Here is an 18,781-nt window from a genome sequence, read left to right as displayed (position 1 = left end):
TCCCCTTTACCCGTCTGTCAATAATCTGGAGAACCCCCCCCCCCCCCCCCCTCCCCAAGTTATGTACAACTAGCAGTACTGAGTCAGATGCCTGAGACACTCAACACTCAAGGGAGGAAAGCAGGGAGAGGGAGAGAGAGAGAGAGAAGGGAAGAGAGGGAGAGAGGTGGCTGGATTACAAATGAGCCAAAATTAGAAATGCAAATTATGTGCATATATTGTTCATTACCACCGCTATTACATATCATTTTTATATCCTGCTTCGGCGGGAACAAATGTTTTCGCAATGGCAATAAAGCAAACCTGATTTGAATTGAAAGTGGGGAGAAGGAGGGGTGGAGAATCCTCTCCCAGAGACCTACGAGATGAAATAATGAGTGTGGTAAATTTCCTTTCCACTGTCTAGCTGGGCTGAAGTCATACGGGCCACATTTCACAGCATGATAATAACAATACCTCGTAAATACTGTCCCTTGGCCTAGTATCTTTCCCAAAAACACACGGGCTGTAGCACTTACTGCTGCCCTCAAACAGGGTTCTACACCAGAGGCTCCTGTTTCACTTGGGGGGGGGGGGTTGTGGCTAATAAAGACAAGGCCATCTGTGTGGGGGACATACACTCTTGGAAACACAAACAAGTGCCCCCACTGATTTTGACCAATTAAAAATGAGCATCTCCCCCCCCTCCCCCCAGCATCCAATCATATATTATCAAGCCAAATGTTCAATATTTTCTCCAACAAAATCCCAAGAGCAGCATTAAGCTAATCCAGATATACTCAATCATGCTACTGTACTACGAGCGCCACTTGGCCAATAATTGGCCCAACATCTCCGAGTTAGCACGCCTTGACTCTTTATTTTAGTTCTCACCGCCTTGCCTACTGTTGAAAGGCGTCACGTTCTCATCCACAGTAATTAGGCCAACTCCTGAATCCAAAACCCTGCACTGCTAGACCTGCTAGACACGTTAATTATGACAAGGGTTAACGAGGAGAACAAGAAGCCAACAATGCCATGGAGAATTTGTGTCGGGAATGTCTGTCTGCACCTGGATCCAGTCTTGGGTACTTGTGCATGCTTTTATGTTCCCTGTAACTTCCAATGTTAGGGTCTTGTATTGTATAGCGCTGGTTTACATACAAGCACAGACAAAATTTCAAAGCTTTTTATAGGCTCCTGGCTATAGCCTGGATTTTTGTCATGCCCCGTTTTATACTTCTTTTAACACCTTTGGGAGTCATTTGGTTGCGGTTATTAAAATAACACCGTGGTCCCTCCCTGTATTTCTGGTTCCACATGTGGAGAATATTCAAAGCTCTTTGCAACCTGCCTGCAGTCGGCCAGACAGGCAGGTTAACAATTCAAGGTCACCCCTCTCCCCATCCTAAAAACAAAACCCCAGCAGATTAGGTTAAAATGTTCCCTTTGTTTGTTCTTCTTTTTAAGAAATTGAAGAAAACTGCTGGTGTTGACCTTTGAACTTGGGAAGTAGCTCCTCCTCCAAACTGCCAGGGCAGGGAACATTTCAACCAGAGAACTCGGGCAGGGTGCCAAGTAGCACAGGAGCGTGCGCGCATGCACACATCCCCACACACACACACACAATCGTACGCACGCACACTCGAGCATGCGCACACAGCCGCACATGCGCAAACTCAAAGTGCTCCGTTCTTTCTCTGCCTTCTCAGAACGGCCCTTGTCCCCCCCATTAGTGAGACACCTACTCAACAAAAACATAACTGCCGCCTAGCAACTTTGTTTTGGCCTTGGAATGAGAAACCTGTGTACTGGCTGAACTGACAACAGGCTGGTAAAGGAAAGGACAGCTGGAAGCAATATGAAGCAATGGATAAAGAGAAAACAACCTATCATAAATATATAAATAAAAAAATAAATAAACACCGCCACATCAAATATTTACACTGAAATGTTGACAATCCATTCAGTCTGTACACATGTTCACAGAAGTGCAGGCCTTTTAATATCAATGTTGTTTCTATGTAGCTTATTTCATAAGCTGGGCATGTTTTTTCCCCCACACATCCCTGCCCTGATTTGCTCAACACAGTTGGAAAAACATAGTCATCAGGGTGCGCGAACACACACACACACACACACACACACACACATACAGTCATCAGGGTGCGCGAACACACACACATACAGTCATCAGGGTGCGCGAACACACACACATACAGTCATCAGGGTGCGCGAACACACACACACACACACACACAGTCATCTGGGTGCGCGAACACACACACATACAGTCATCAGGGTGCGCGAACACACACACATACAGTCATCAGGGTGCGCGAACACACACACACACAGTCATCTGGGTGCGCGAACACACACACATACAGTCATCAGGGTGCGCGAACACACACACATACAGTCATCAGGTGCGCGAACACACACACACACACACAGTCATCTGGGTGCGCGAACACACACACACACACACACACACACTATAAGCAGCCCCGTGAGGGACACCTCCTCTGTACTGTCAGTGGTCCTTGAAGAGCCTCGCAGTCATTCAGAGAAGACTTGAATGCACATCTCCCTTGTGTAGCTGCCACCCCGACGCCCTGACTCTCGCCGATCCCATTGACACCATCCGATTCACAAAAGACGCTGCGCTGCACTGAACCGGAAGACCGCAGACGACACTTTCCAGCCAATCCCCCACATCGCCTTTCTTCCTGAAGGTATGGTGCTGTATCTACAAAAGCAACAGCTGGGCCCCCCAGGGGATTCGAACCCGTAATCCTTGGGGGCAGCTCCCAGTGCTTCACAGCAGGGTGACTTACACAAGCCAAGGATTCAGTTCAGCCAGCGTTGTCATGGCAGGTGAGGCACCCCCGTAGTTCTTTTGATTTCTTTTTGAGACTGAAAAGCCAAAATATCGATACCAAGCAGGCGGTAAGACAGGACTAAATTTGGAAGGGTGGGGACCAGTGACAACTAAGCACACTGTAGGCCAAGGAGCCAAACCAGTTGAAGAACCAAGACAGCATAGCCCTGCTCAAACAATCTACTGTGCTGAATGCCACAGGCAGCCTGCCTTCTCTCCACAACAGGCCCCTTTCTTACCGTGCAGGTTCAACTTGATGCGTCTACTCTATATACTGTAATCAGTTCTGTGACCTTTGACCTCTCCTTCCTCCTTGCACAGAGTCTATGACAATCAAGATTTGCTGCAACAACATAAGTATACTGCAACTAAATGCTACATAGAGTAAAATTTCTAGGGGGGGGAGGGCTGAGCTAACTGGGTAGAGTACAAATGTAGAAATACAAGTAGATATGTAGCCTATTTCCTGGTCCTTGCCTGGATAGCTTTTCAGAACATTCTGCATACTAGCATGTGGGAAAGCAACAGGCACTACAATTTGTCAGCCATATTTTTAGGGTAAAATAATTATAATGCAAAAAATTACATAAACCAATGGTTCACTCATTGGCTAAATAGCTAAGTACACACAACTCCAGACCTGAGAGTGAAGATAATAGCCATCCCAGTACACACAAAACTAATCTCTCTGAAGTAGGCAGGTCTTAATGGTCAAAATGAAGTGTCCCTCACAACTTGCATTTCAATGCCCCTCTCGAGTAGTGCACAGTTTTATGGGAAAATGTGCTAAAACTAGAAAAGGAGAGGAAAATAAAGAGGTCAGGAGATTGACTCCACGTGCTTTAATTACATCACACCTGCCCAGCTCCTCCTCACGTGCGCCGTTTTGTGGATTATGATATGTGATTGACACATGCCTTGTTAATGTGCTGTGACCTCATCTTGAAAAAGGGGGCGGCATTTTAGTTTTTTGTCCAGTTTTTCGGCTTCCCACTGGATCTTACAAACATGGTCTTCTCAGCCTGCTGTTGTGGAACGGGGACACAAGCAGCTTTTCTATGCAAGACGGTCAGATCATAAAAAAGAAAGGTGCACTCCTGTCTCTAATTCTTCCACCATCCCTTGCGCTACCTCTCCCTCTCCGACAGGTTGTCTGTGATCTTATGGCTTCCAATATCTCAAGCTGCATATTAATCGCCATATGCCAGATACCACCAATTTGATGGAAGCCTAACAAACACACCTGTCAGCAATACTGTGTGAAGCAGGTTGGTTCGTCGTGATTCAACGCCTCCCTCGACTCAAAAGAATATCGAGCCATTTTGTCTTCGTCAACATAACCGTATGTGCTATGGAATCCGTAATGACCTGGAATGATAATTATGGATTCCCGTCAAGTCCTAGGAACGCGTGTGCTTTAACCGTTTCGCGATGGATATCATTGTGCCAACTGAGCACAATGAAGTATTTTACCTGCAGTAGCCTACTACGTATGCCAACACCTAGTCTGCTGTTTTTAACCTACAGACACACAAAGAGGGGAAAATACTGGTTGAAATGAGTATGACGACACGCAAGCTGTGGTGTTAAATGCACCCCGCTCTGTTTATAGCTATCATCTTTTTTCGCCCATTTTTTTAAACCACCCCCTCCCCAACAACAAAAGAAGATTGGGAAAAGACTGGCGTATAATAACGACTACTTACTACGCTGAAAATAGCAATACATATGAAAATGCACAATACGCGAGGCATTTGGCATCTGTTACGCATGAATAAGGTGCTACACAGTATTTTTTCTTGCTTTCATCATGTAGGTAACTAGCTAGGTACAAAGGGTCTTAATTGTTTATTTGGCAAGTTAAAGCCAAATAATGATTATTACCATTACAAATATGGACCTAACGTATTGTTATTATTATTATTAATGTATACATGTTGCCAGATGGCTAGTTAGCCCTGTCACATTTCTAAAATAATGTGCATCATATTTTTTAATAAACACTGAAACCATACCTAATATGAATAATCAGAAGGCTAGCAGGCTACACAAAAAAGAGGGCAATAGCTAGCAAGCGAATGTTTAGGCGAGCCTGAGGTCTGCTCTGCTATATGCAAACGCTGTCATCGTTAGCTAACGCAACTAGCTAGCTCACTGTCAACCGTTTGGCCATTCCCTGTCCTTTTGTGAGACAAAGCAAAGGGGGACGGAAAAGCAGCTCAAACTAGATCTAGGAGACTGCATATACACAGATAATCGCACACACTCGACACGACGTTAGTAGCCTGGGCAGCCCTGACCGGACCAAAGGCGGCTAGCTCATGGACACACTTCGTCATGTCTATATACCTTTGTAATGCACCCGCAGATTGTTCTGTGAGAGCCCGATGTAGCTGTATTTATCCTTGGGGCTCCAAGATCGGGGTAAGGGGGTCTCTTCCTCATTCACGGCCGGGTAGAGCCGCTTCAAGCGCTCATTTAGCTCTCGCTCCTGGTAATTAAACGCAGGGTCCCCCACTTGTAGGCTCCCCGCTCCAAGCTCCGCCATATTTTTTGGCTTTAAATGTTTTGTTTTGTTTGGCTTTTTTTAACGGTACTGTGTCAATCCGCAGGAAGAGGAGAGAGTGAAATAGGTTGCTGAAGCACAGCAGCAAAGCGATATCCCCGGATAACCAACGCTGCTCAGTCAGACTGTCAACGCCGTGTTTGGGTATTGTAGTTGAAGATGGCGTCTTCTGCAGTGAGTCTCTACGACAATATAGTTTTACTGTCAACTACAGCACCCATAAATAGCTTTGAGGCTGCCCCTGTTTAGGTTCACGAGTGAGGAGGAGGGGAAAATGTAGTTTCACGGTCCACTCACTTTTGCAATCATTTCACGGACCAAACACAAGTGCTTCTCAATTCCTACCAGTCCCGAAGTGCATTTCGTGACCCTAGTCCTTGATAGATATATTGGGAAACGTAGTTTAGTATTGTTGGTATCCATTTCGCTTCAATGTATATGTTTCATACAGAACTACATAGTCCAGAATCACGCACGTCTGGTAGCTTGTGAATTATTTCCCCTCCTCCACAAAAATTGCATTCAAATGTTTTCAATAAAGTTGTAATTTATTTTATTTCTTAAAAATCGGTATATGGCTATTTTATTACGAAATAGTATTTAATATTTAGCTTGTCATATTAAGCGTGGTTAGTACTGCTCGTGGCAATAGCTTGGTTTAGTTAGCGTGCCCAACAATGTGCCGCGATTTGTAGACGCTTGATAAATTATATTTGGGCTAAATACATGAGCGTGACATTAAATAGACACATACTTGCATTATTCTTTCGGATAGCAAATCAGTCAAATATGGAGTTATTTCATATGATACTTCTAAAAATATGTTTACGACAACGCGGAGGACTCAATTTAGGGTCCTCTCTGGGTCCTCAGTCTCCAAGGCAACGATATACACAAACTTGGTAGTGGGTTTTCAGCTGATGGTCTTCAGCTCAGTGGTTTTCAATCACTTTTCAGATTATGAGAAGAGTCTGTCAAACTAGTATTATCTGATGTACAATTTACAACAAAAATAAGATGTCGGTTCAAAGCATCAGACTCCCTCCTTTACCAGTACCGGAAAGGCAAGACTCTTTCTTCTTTCGTATTGTGCAAAGATGGGTAGATGTTGTCCACCTAGTTAGTTAGTCTACCAGGATGGATAGGTTTCTTATTAATTGGTAATTAATTCGAATACCGGTTATATGCGCACATTAGCGATGTATGATAAAGCTAGCTGTATTTTCTCCAGAAAAAACCTTGCCGGATAACTAACCGCTTTTTAATGGGCTTGCTGAAGGTTTAAAATATGAGGTTACCATCGAGGCCATCACGAAGTGAGCATGATTTCTTCACATCAGCCAGATAAGTCTCTCATCTGATAGCTAGTAAGATGAATGAAAATGTTAGCTAGTTTCCTTATTCAGCAATTTTTTGTTTTGTTTAACCCTTTAAGGTTTGTAAGATCACAAATATGTGATTTGGACGCTCTTAACTGAACATTCTAATGATGATGTAACAATCACGAAAGCAATGTAGTTTAAGAACACTGGACTTAAAATTCTGAAGAAAAAAAAAACATTCCAGTCACCGAAGACTGTCCTTGTGGTTGCCAAGCAGCGCGTACAGCAAATGGAAACTTATTTTACACTCTATTGGTGCTGTTACATATAAATCATGGTAATGTTGAACAATAATAATGTGGTACAGTGGGTAAATACTAGTAATCGTTTGAGTGTTGTCATAATGACATCCATGAAAGCATCTTATTCCTGGCATTGTTGATGAGTTTTGACTATTGCTTCAGTGCGTTTTTACTTTTTGTGCATAACGACCAAAACCAACGTTGGGCGATAGCAAAGTTCATGAACGCTCGGCGATATAAGTTGAGAGACACCCCGACGAGGTATAAAAAAATCTTTAAGGAAATCATTTAATCCCATTGTTTTTTGTAGACTCTATCCAGACTGTCCTCCCTGTGACAATGACAAAATGATGTTGCAGAAAGAGACTAGTCACAAGGGGACCCGAGGATCACGAGTAAGAGAAGCTGAGTTTATTTTCTGAATAGGATTTAGCTACTTAAAGTTAACTACATCGGGTTCCAAAACTCAATTTACACTGGGAATATTTATATGTACACTGACGTCACAGAAGGGTTTTGCTTAGAGCTTTGCGCAAAACCACTGTGTACTTCTATGATGGCACAGTGTGCTGAAATCCAAATAAATCCAAAGTGTAAAGTCTGCAACACTTACTTCACAAGACGATGGTTTTATGCTTTCATAGCATTATTGATCACATTTATAATATTACATACAATTTTTATGTGCACCAGCAGTTTGTTATTCAGAACTGTAAAATGAGAAAACATGTCCCAAAGACCTCCAGGGTAGGACCTGCCTCTGGCTACCTGTCCACATGGCCAGCTCACATGACCTCACGCATCACTGATGAGGCGAGGAGCTGCTTCACCAAGGAAAAGATAAGGATCCATGGGTAGGTCATGCTGATGTTCAATATCACAAAAGCCAGATGGTAGGTAGATTTTAAAATGAAATGCTTTGCAAAAAAATATGTTTTAAAAAAAAACAAAACAAAGTAACCCAACTGTTCTGGATTCTCTTGTCCAGCTTATAGAGCAGCTGCAGACAGCTCTAGAACAGCTAAAGAGTATTTTCACAATTTGACAACAAAGTGACTGGCTCTGTCACAGGTATTACAGCAGCTGCCATGTATGAAGTACGTTTTGAGAGTTCCCCAGGATTAGCACCGATGAGTAATCAAATGTTCAGGTAGAATAATGTGGTATTTGCTGCGCGCCACAGGTGCGACGACGGCCTCAGCGGGCCTCCGCTGGGGAAGCCTCGGTTTCTCGAGCTCCTGGAGGAGCACCTGCGGCAGGAGCTGCAGGACTGGAACCCGGAGCTACCCAAAGCGCATGAGCGCAAACTGCAGGTACCGCCATCTCTTATTGACTACAGGAACCAGGATTCCTTTCTACTGGAATCGCAGTCACATGTGGTGTGTCTCGGGTATGTCTTTGACCACCCCGACGCTGTGATGCTGCTGCTCCTTCTGAAGCCCTGTCTGCCTTTTTGTTCCGCCTCATGTCGGTTTCTCTTATCCTTCAGGCATATCGAGATGTCTTTGACTACTTCATTGAAGACTTCAGAACTTACAAGCCTCTCCTCACTTCCATCAAAAACGAATATGAATCAGCCCTAGGTATGCAACGCTTCTATGCCAACCTATATCAGCAGGTTCATGCTATATGACGCTATTGGAGTTTTGGGTTGGTGTCACATGACTGTTGATGTCACGTCCGCCAGGGCACCTGCGGGATCAGATCCGGGAGCTGGTGCCCCTGCGGGCACAGCTGGCGATACTGTCGGAGGAAAGCGACCTGCGCATCATGGCTCTGTGCAAGGAGGAGAAGGAAGAGGTGATGAAAATGAAGGAGGAGTGCAGAAACCTGGAGAAAGTGATTGACACCATGAGGGAGGAGCAGAAATGTTTACAGGCGCAGGTATTGCTATAAAAGTTGCACTTCTACCGTTACAGAGAAATACTGACGCGCTCTGATCTCTTTTGCATAGCTGGATGTTTACTGGAGCATTTCAAGTTCTCTTGCTCAAGCATACAAAAGTAGCACTACATCTGGGAATCTAATTGCAAGTCTAGTTCCTAACCATTATGCTACGCTGCCGCCCCATTCTTCAACCTTTCTTTCTTCATACCTTTCCCTCCCCCTTTGCTCTCCCTCTTTCTGTCTTCATCTCTTTTATTTCTCTTTCTCCGTACAGGTGAGTTGCCTGGAGAAGGATCTTCGTGCTCAGTACCTGGCGTACCGTGACGAACGAGACGCCCGAAATCTGCTCATCGACAAAGTTAACTGCTTGGCCAACGAAAAGGAGCAGGACCACCACGAGGAGCACGAGGGTAAGGCTGGTGAACCATAACCAGACCAAAGCCAGGCAGCTATATTGGATGAGATCAGTCATTTGTATTGGATGTGGTCATTCATTTTTAAATGTTGTTTCCCCTTTTACTGCCCGATTTGGAATTCCTAATCATACTGCAATGTTCAACGCAACGTCCGGTGTCGATTTGGGCCCGTTGTCTATGCAAGCCAGTTCTCAAGTTGCGCTTGCACTGACATGAGTCGGAGGTAGACATTTCACGTGAATGAAACCCTGGCACTGAGTAAGAGTGACCGCTCTGTCGCCCCCGAATGCAGAGGAGGACCTGTTGAAACTGAAGCTGACGCTGAAGGTGTGCCGGGAGGATATGACCCGGGCCCAGGTGGAGCTCAACCAGCTCCAGGCTGACTATGCGGACGTGGTGCCCCGGCGAGACTGGGACAACCTGGAACGCTCCCACCAGGAGAACCAGGAGCAGGTAAGCCATACACAGGCCTTCAGCTATGCCCTGTCCGACCAGGAAGTGAATCTGACTCAGGAGCAGGAGCAAAACCTGTTTCATATGTTAGCCTGCTGTGCTAAATGTTGAAATTATTGCTTGTGCCCAGTAGTTTTGAGATATTGCGCTTTATGCTATTTGAATAAGGAATGTTTTGAATAATGTATCTCTCTTTGCGGTTTGAAAATTCTAAAAGAAGTTATTTTGGACATTTGGCCTGTTGAAAAGGACATAAGAAAAAGCATTTTTGTTCACTGATTTCTTATTTCTGACAAAGAGCTTTGTCCTTAGCAAAGTGAAAAGGAGGAAAGAGATTGCGGAGCATGGTTGTGGAGCTGGTTTCTGTAGTGTGGAATTTCAATGGCATCTGTCAACTTTTGAGCACAGGTTTTTCATTAAAAGAACTAGACTAATAAGACTTCTGCATTGTCTGTTTGTATCCCACCCCCCACCCTACCCACATACATGCATGCACACGCACTCGTGCACACACACACACACAAACATGCGAACGCGTGTGCATCCGCACACACAACGCGCACCAGCTGGAGGTTTTGCAGAAGGACTTCGATCAGCTGCAGGCCCAGCATGACACGCTCGTAGAGGAGCACCAGCAGGCCGTGCAGGAGCGGGACAGCCTCCAGGCCAAGCTGGAGGGCGACCGCGCCTACACCCCTCGGCCCGAATGGGAGAAATGCTCAGGTACGGCGCGGAGAGAGACCTGCTCCAGACTCACTCTGACCCTCCTCGGCACAGTCAGCACTGCCGAGAGAGAGCTTTAACGCTTCGAGAACAGAACGTGCGCAGACAACTGCGGCAAAAGCATCCCGAGCTGAACCCAAACCTCAGATGTGGTTTTATCAGATTTTATTTTAACCTCAGGGCTGGGGACTGTGAGTCACCTCCATCTGAGCACCGACAGCAAACAGCTCTGTTTCACAAGCAGCTCATTCCCAACATCTCGGCTTCTGCGGTCTGTCCTCCACTAGCCTGACCACTGCTTCGCTGATTATGTCACTGCTTCACTGATTATGTGTCTGGAAGTTTGTGCACGAGAAACTCGTTATTTATTTCACATTATTTCCATGGGTGAAATATATATAAGTTGCAGTTTTTGCGCACTTACATTTATACAGATGGCTATTTCGTTTGGGATAAATCACTGCTTTGCTCAGTGCCAACCTGGCAACTAACTCTGAAATGGGTTACAAAGCAAATCTTGCAACACATTTAACCATGCCACATGTTATTCTAGATGAACAAGACATCCTGTGTTCCTGCTGTCCTACGGGGGGTTCCAGTTAGTCACATCCCTAAATTAATATTTTCATGTCAAAATTGTAATGTTCCACAGTCAACAGAAGGGAGATACAATGTTAAGAACACAGAGCTGGTTAGTGTATAATAATATATAACATATATCTGTAATTCCACTGACACATCTTGCAAGTGCATGCTTGCATACCCTTCAGCTTGTGCGTCCCATTGAAAGGGTCTGAATTTGGAAGAACAACGCCTGCTTTCCCTGTGTGTACCATTTTGGTTGTGTCTGGCGTGTATCTGTCTGTGATCGTTCGTCTGTGATATACATGCTGTTCATGTCGTTGTGTTGTGTATCGTCTGTGTCGTCTGTCTGTGCATGCTCGGTGCATTTTCTGTATGCATGTATGTGCGTGTATCTGTCTGTGTATCGTTCCGTCTGTGCATGCTCACGTATGCATGTTCAGTCTATGTATTGTGTATCGTCTTGTACTTCGTCTGTCATGCTGTCATGTTCGTAGTATGTATGTGTGATCTGCTGGTACGTTCCGTCTGCATGTTCATGTTCATGTATGTGCGTGTCTGATCTCGGGAGCGAACGCTGGGAGGAGATCTCGGCTGACCTGAGCAGTCAGCAGCTTCTGGAGCTTGTCCTGACAGAGCTGGGAGTTGCTTCTGATGTGCAGGAAAAGGAGGTACATCACTCCGCCTCCTCCCTCAAAACTTAACTTACAGAGCACAGAGAATATTTTACCGTACGCGGACACAAAACTAACCCAGTAAAGTTAGGCACAGGAGACCCAGGCATCCTCTTCTCCCGAGACTTCCTTAAATCCTAAAATTAATATAAATATGCATCATATGTAATGTAGAAATGGATGTTTATTACCAGTCAGATGTGCAAAGTCAAGTAAAACAGCAGTGTCTACTGACTGGGTAAGGAAAATGCAAGCACTGGTGGGGGAGACCCCCATACCTGAAGGCTCTTGTGATTTTCTGATAGCTCTTCCATGTGAACGTACTGTATCTGGGAAACCATGATATGCTGTTCTTAATTACTGTTCAGTTTTTCACGGTATTTTAATACCGTTTACAAATTCTGGGAAGCATCCAGGCCAGCCCCTTGTTTATGGTCAATGCTAAAACTGGGCATTGGAATCCAATATCACAACTAATCTGATCCCAGTAATGATAGAGTGATAGATTCCCTGTTTTCTTCTTGTAGGTTTTTAAATCTGTGGTGTAAGCACCAGCTATTTGTAGTGAGAGTATTAATTTCAACCCATTACAGTGAACTGAGAGCAGTTTCCAGAGAGAGAGGCAAGTGTGCAGAATAGGAGAGAGAGAGAGAGGGAGAGAGAGAGGAGAGGAGCAAAGCAGAAGCCAGCTGGTTCCTAAGAATGAGTAACACGCAAACAGAAAAAAACAGAAAGCGGTGTGTGCGTGCTGGATCACCATTCCTTCTGTTTTGCCAATGACCACAACAAATGCATGTCATCGGTTTTGTTAAAAATAAAGCATGTTGTCCAAAATATACAGAATTAGGTCATTGCTCACTGTTTCTTGATGTCAACTCTGCGTGGATTGTACTGTGGGAGAAAGATGCTCAGAAATCGTAAGAAAGAACTAAGAGATATCACTGTGCTGGACAAATAGTGAGATAACAATGGCTAATTAGCACACAGGCTAACTAGCAATCTTTCTGTCAATCAATTTTACCAGCTAGATGGCTAATTAATAATCATCACCCTTTCACAAGCTAATCAGGACTACCTTTGCCCATCATTGTAAAATGACATAAACCTGACCTAACTAATGGTGATGTAAGAGGTATTCATTGTTCTGTAGATTTCTTTTTGCACTGACAGTCATACCACAGTGAATTGCCACAATTTTGTGTGCTCATCAACAGAAATCTCTCCAAAGTTGGCTCAGAACACATTGTGTTATTTAAATAAGGAACTTCAATCATCACTGTGTTCAAACTAGACTAAGATATTAGAAGCTCCCTCTACAAAGATTTGTTTTGACCCTTATTGTGAACTTCGCCTATACCCCTGAACATAATGATGATGTTTACAGACATGGCGGACTCTGGAACCCTAACTTTGACTAACTATTTTAAGGCAATCATTTTTTAACTTCATGAACAGTTCAGAAATCACTAGAACAAACTCACCAATCTGACTTTGTGAAGAAAAAGTGAACATGAAAGACATGTTGATTGAATACAGGCTTCAGTGTTCTGTTACTTTCGCTGGCTTAGACAAGAGCTCATGCTCCTCCCTGCAGTTATATTATCCCTATACATACCCTTATGATTGACATTGTTTTTATAACTCTGAAAGTATTCTACAGTTAGGAGAACACGTACATATAGATGTACTTTGAGGCCTTGTGATGTTCACAGATGGCTTGTTGTTCTCGCATAACAAACAGAAGACATTGTTCATCCAGTGTAGCGGTCCCTTTGCTTCATTTTGAATCGGTTCCAGTGGGTTTTGAGTTTTTCGAGTAAATAAATGTCAGAAGTGCACTTTGTGAATATTTTGAGTCATTTGCATAATAGCGGGTGCTAAAAGCAGGAATTGCCATTTGCAAGCAGTTCTGTGAGAGGGACAAGATGCAGCAAGTAGTGTGGCCCAATAAAATTAAACGCACATATGGGTGTCTTGCAGAAACCTTGCATAGCCCAAACAGGGAATTCTCATTAAACTTTTCGTCATGTAGGATTTTGAATCAGCTCTTATTAGTTGTTGATTTCTGAAACACTGAGAGTACATAGAACTGGGTGAGAACTTTCAATGTGTAATTACAGGAAATAGTGTCTTAATGACACTAAGGATATGATGTTTTATTTATTATCTGGAAATGACTCAATAGGAAGTATGATAAAGTGGCTTGATTGCTTATTGAGTCACGCTCATGTGCTATTTGTTTTACCCACACACACACAACACACACACACACGTGTACTTGTACTGTATATCTATATGTATACGTAATATATTAATATATTTATTATGTGTATAAAATATATTTAATTTTCTATAATAATATTTTCCTCCTGTGTGAGGGAGCAATGTTACACCAGCCGTGTTCTTAGAAATGCACAGAGATCTGGCTTCCAGTTCACTCTACCCTGCTTTAAAAAACAACACATAAAAAAACAGCTGCTCTCCTTTGGGGTGATGCCAAGGTAAAGAATTGCACCATGAGTTGGAATTCAGAAACTGCCACCTCATGAGACCCCCAACAACACAGAACACCAACAGATCAATCTGCTACGGAAAGTGACAGGAGTGTGTTCTGTTTATGCTGTGAGAGTTTTTTTATTTTTTTATTTTTTTGAGGTGGCGCTCCCCCTGGTGGCCACTCAGAGTATTGGCGATGACGTGCCAGAGTGCCTGCACTATGAGGGGGATTTTAAGAAGATGAGCCTGAAGAAAGCAGATGCAGTGAGAGTCATAAAGGATGTCTGGAAGGAGAAAGTGACCGAGGATGAGCAGGCAATACACATAAACCAAACTCTCTTTCAGCTTTTACTGGACTACAAGTTGAAAAGTTGCAGTTGTCAACTGTCTGCATTTTGGAGGATTGTGTATGCTGGTCTGTACCTTTCCTATAGTATTAGAATTTCTATTACATAATAGTTTTTCACTCTTTGCTGTTAAAGTCAAAAGCCACTGAAGGAAGAATGTAAGTGCTCATTTTGTGTTAGGAGTATCATTGACATCAGAACATTTTTTTTTTAGCATGACACCTTGACTTTTGGCCCCTCTGCCCACAGAACGAGGAGAGAAGCTACCTGGCCGAGTTTCTGCGCAGGCACCTGGACAGACAGCACGGGGAGCGTGCTGGTGACTGGGCCTACAACCTGCTGCAGACCTGCCAGCAGCACCGCGAGGATGACCTCATCGGCCTCTTCTATGACATCCTCACCGGAAAGGTGCTTGAGTGGGAGAACCACGAAAGAACTGCAACGTTGTGGCAGTGATTGTGTTACCTGCAACGCACTTAACTTCAACCAATCACAGCATTTTGCTGTTGAGAGCTTAGCTTCAGATTTGTGCGACCCAGTCTGGTTGTCAGCATATGGTAATTTTGCCTGCTCGTCTGCACAATCCCCACCCATAAGGGCCTTCCCGAAACCTCACTCTCCTGTCTCTGTAATTAACCTCTTGATATGACATAACACAGCACCTGTCGTAATCAGCCACGACAGCACATTAAACCTTATGACCAGTGTCAAAACAGTGATGCAGTGCACCTGATATTTAGAATGTCCTGTCTACATTACATTACATTACATTAGAGGCATTTTAGCAGACGCTCTTATCCAGAGCGACTTACACAACTTTTTTACATTGTATCCATTTATACAGCTGGATATATACTGAAGCACTGCAGGTAAAGTACCTTGCTCAAGGGTACAACGGCAGTGTCCCTCCCCGGGAATCGAACCTGCGACCTTTCGGTTACAAGCCCAGTTCCTTACCCACTGTGCTACACTCCGTCCTTAGCAGTGACATTAGGACACTGCTATGACATTTGTCATGAGCTGTAATGCATTCTCATGACTGGCTATGCCAGGTGTTATGCTCAGTTTATGACGATAGTATTTAGGCTTTATGGTACTTAATTCAAGTGTTCCCAAAGGCCTTTGAGTGCCAGTGTGTGACGGTAAGGTAGGAGTTTATAGACAGTGCAGGTGCCGGTATAGGTAGGTGGTGTAGCGGAGTGCTCTTGCCTGCGCTCTTGGTGAGGTGCGGCTGTGTGATGTCACAGGTGGACGAAAGCGTGTACCACGGGCAGACACACATGCTGTCTCACCTGTTGAAAGAGCTGATCCAGAGCGATGCCACAGAGAACGGAATGCTGACCAATCAGGAGTTCAGGTGAGAACTCCACTTAGAACGCAAGACTTCACCTGAGAATGGAGATAAAGGACTGAGCACAGGAGGGATATACTGTAAAGGCTAGTTTACACTGTGGTAATGTCAAAACGGAAATTGATCTATGATAATTTGGCCACAAGTAGGCATTAGTCTAATCTGGCTGTCAGCTGGTCAATAGCAACAAGTGCTTAGACTTCTGGGGCTCAGGAAATCATGGATCTGGCAACACATCGAGTGTTGAAAACAGCAATGGCTCACTGAAAATGACCTGCAACTGCCTGTAATTTTGACTGTTTTCTGAATGAATGCTTTTTGAGGTACTGACAATAATTATCCTATTATTTTAATAATGTAAATTCTAGGCAGCTAGAATATAATTGCAGTAAAATTAAGCTCCTGAAGCCTGTGATACTGTACCATTTCCGTCTCTAGCACATTTTAGTCTTACATTGTTCATGCTCGTTGCTGCTGGTGCTCTTTAGCTATAAAAAACAATGAGTTTCATGACAGGTTCTCTTCCAGTTGCGACTGCTTTGTTTTCATTCAGTAAACCGTCTTTGAATGAACTGACAAAGATACGGATTACCTAGAGTGGTATTAAAATGAGTTTCAGAACAGGTGAGTATGGCTGGGATCAGGTGACGGGGACATGTTCTGCATAACTCAGCCCTTCATTCTGTGCTGTTCTGCTCAGAAATGAACAGAAATCTTATCTGTTGAAAACGGACAAATGAAGAATAAGTTGAACAATAAGTTTAGACTATTTCTAATATTCATCAAAAGTACTGCTTAGAATTATTTTCCATAGTTCATAAAGTAAGCACAGAGCACTGTAGCTTGGTATGTGGACTTCATGAAAGGTGTCTTGTGGATCCAGCAGATAATTGGCGGCTGCAATGATTGACAGCTTGTTGTATTGTACAGCGAGTAAAATGAAATCGAGTTTTATTTTTGCAGTTTGAGTTTAAATGACAGTTTATTCCGTGGCACGGTAGGGATGACAGACATGTTATGCAGTGAGTTTGACTGACGGGGGATTCTACCGCGCAGTGAATTTGACTGACAGGGGATTCTACCACGCAGTGAATTTGACTGACAGGGGATTCTACCGCGCAGTGAATTTGACTGACAGGGGATTCTACCGCGCAGCGAGTTTGACAGACAGGGGATTCTACCGCGCAGCGAGTTTGACAGACAGGTGTTTGTGTTGCACAGCGAGGCTCTGAAGAGGGCTTTCCCTCTGAAGGAGGAGAGGGATATTGAAGAGCTGGTGACAGCTGCTGAGACTGAGCTGGGCAACAGCGACGGAAGCATCTCCTATCAGGCCCTGTATACAGAGGTACCATACATTTTAGGGTGCTCTGTTTAACTAATTTTTAACCCTTCACATTTGTACATTTTTTTGGAATGTTTTTGGAGTGTTCTGGAACTCCATTTGCTTTTAATGACCTGAAGTGATTGTTACATCAGCATTAGAACATCCAGTTAAGATCATTCTAATCACATATTTGCAATCTTACACATTAAAGGGTTAAATCATCCAGATGGTTTTAATTCTATTGTTTCCACTGAGTCGGCCCATCCACAAACTGTTAAAATCATGGAATCTGCATAGCATGATGCCCGACCACAGGGCCACGTACCCCCATGCAGGGCTGTAAACGGAGTGTGTTCCGTGTTTAAGGATTTGAGTAGCTGAGCGCCTGTTGTCTTCTGAGCAGGATTCGGACGGGAAGCACAGGGACTTCCTGAGTCTGGTGAAGCGACAGAGAAGTGAGGAGAGGCGCCAGTACGTCAACCAGCTGAGGGACCAGCTCGGAGAGAAAGAGTGAGGACCACACACACTCTCACACCCAAGCACTGATCTAGGATCAGCTAACCACAAACAAAAGGATGAGGGTAACACTCTTGCACCCGTCTATAAGTGCTGATTCTGGACAAGTTATATCAAAGCAAACCGTGAGGTTAACACTCCCACACCGGTTTATATTCTGATCCAGGATCAGCTAACCCAAAGTAAAGGGTCAGCCCAACCCACACACACACACCAGCCTAAGCACAGATCTAGGATCTGCTAATCCAAAGCAAAATACTACACCCAACCATTCTGTCAAAAAAAAAATAAAAAATCTTGTGCCACATCCCAAGATGGCAGTCAAAGCCTTTATTCCCTGTTTGTCACTCAGTATGGTGGAGCTGGAGGATCTGAAGATGGCCTTCAAGAACATCGACCCAACCTTGGGTCAGGCCACGCTGGAACGTTATCTGGGTCTGGCTTTCCAGGCTCTACCCACCCAGCTGGAGCAGTCCCAAGCCCCCCTGGACACAGAGCTGGCCCTGCAGCGCCTCCTGGTGGCTGATGTGAACAGGGCAGGACCACCACCATCACCACCACAGGACCCAGAGTAAAATGTACAGGAATTTTTTTTTTTTGGAAAAATCCTTACCTAGAAACAGATGCAACATGTTTTTCTAGCTTGGTAGCAATTTTAAGATTTAAGATTATAGCAGTATTTTTGAAAATGTATTCTGTGCAGTAGAACCTGTGGAAGATACAGTACCATAGGTTTCTTTGAAAGCATTATGCATCTAGGCAATAAAAGTGAACTTGGTCTGTTCATCAATCAACTTAGTCAGTTTGAATAAATCTTTTGGAAAATAATACAGTAGAATATGCTTCCTGAGATACCAAACTGAAATGAAACCAGGGAGAAAAAAAACACAATCTCCATCACTCAGTAGGAGGCTAACATTTCAAATTTGATAAGAAAAATTATGGCAATTATCTCAGCA

The 18,781-nt window shown here is 44.0% G+C and overlaps 2 protein-coding genes across 2 annotated transcripts in view; one reads left to right on the top strand and one right to left on the bottom strand.

Moving 5' to 3' along the window:
- ranbp10 (RAN binding protein 10) overlaps positions 1 to 5,767 on the bottom strand; it is a 36,396-nt gene extending 30,629 nt beyond the window's left edge. Inside the window, 1 exon segment of the mRNA XM_064335390.1 lies at positions 5,213 to 5,767. Coding sequence (XP_064191460.1) covers positions 5,213 to 5,411 — 199 coding nt within the window. The 5' untranslated portion in view covers positions 5,412 to 5,767.
- A 264-nt stretch (positions 5,768 to 6,031) lies between these two features.
- tsnaxip1 (translin-associated factor X interacting protein 1) lies at positions 6,032 to 18,616 on the top strand. Its single transcript, XM_064337923.1, has 16 exons — positions 6,032 to 6,493; positions 7,364 to 7,448; positions 7,792 to 7,907; positions 8,237 to 8,366; positions 8,543 to 8,636; positions 8,741 to 8,937; positions 9,215 to 9,350; positions 9,649 to 9,809; positions 10,376 to 10,611; positions 11,686 to 11,785; positions 14,444 to 14,599; positions 14,881 to 15,039; positions 15,879 to 15,988; positions 17,204 to 17,327; positions 17,710 to 17,816; positions 18,175 to 18,616. The coding sequence occupies exons 1-16, from the start codon at positions 6,447 to 6,449 to the stop codon at positions 18,395 to 18,397; spliced, it is 2,181 nt and encodes a 726-aa protein (XP_064193993.1). The 5' UTR covers positions 6,032 to 6,446; the 3' UTR covers positions 18,398 to 18,616.
- The last annotated feature ends 165 nt before the right edge of the window (positions 18,617 to 18,781 follow it).

Source organism: Anguilla rostrata, chromosome 5, assembly GCF_018555375.3.
Source record: "Anguilla rostrata isolate EN2019 chromosome 5, ASM1855537v3, whole genome shotgun sequence".
NCBI classification, from domain to species: Eukaryota; Metazoa; Chordata; class Actinopteri; order Anguilliformes; family Anguillidae; genus Anguilla; species Anguilla rostrata.
This window is presented reverse-complemented; position numbering and strand designations above follow the sequence as displayed.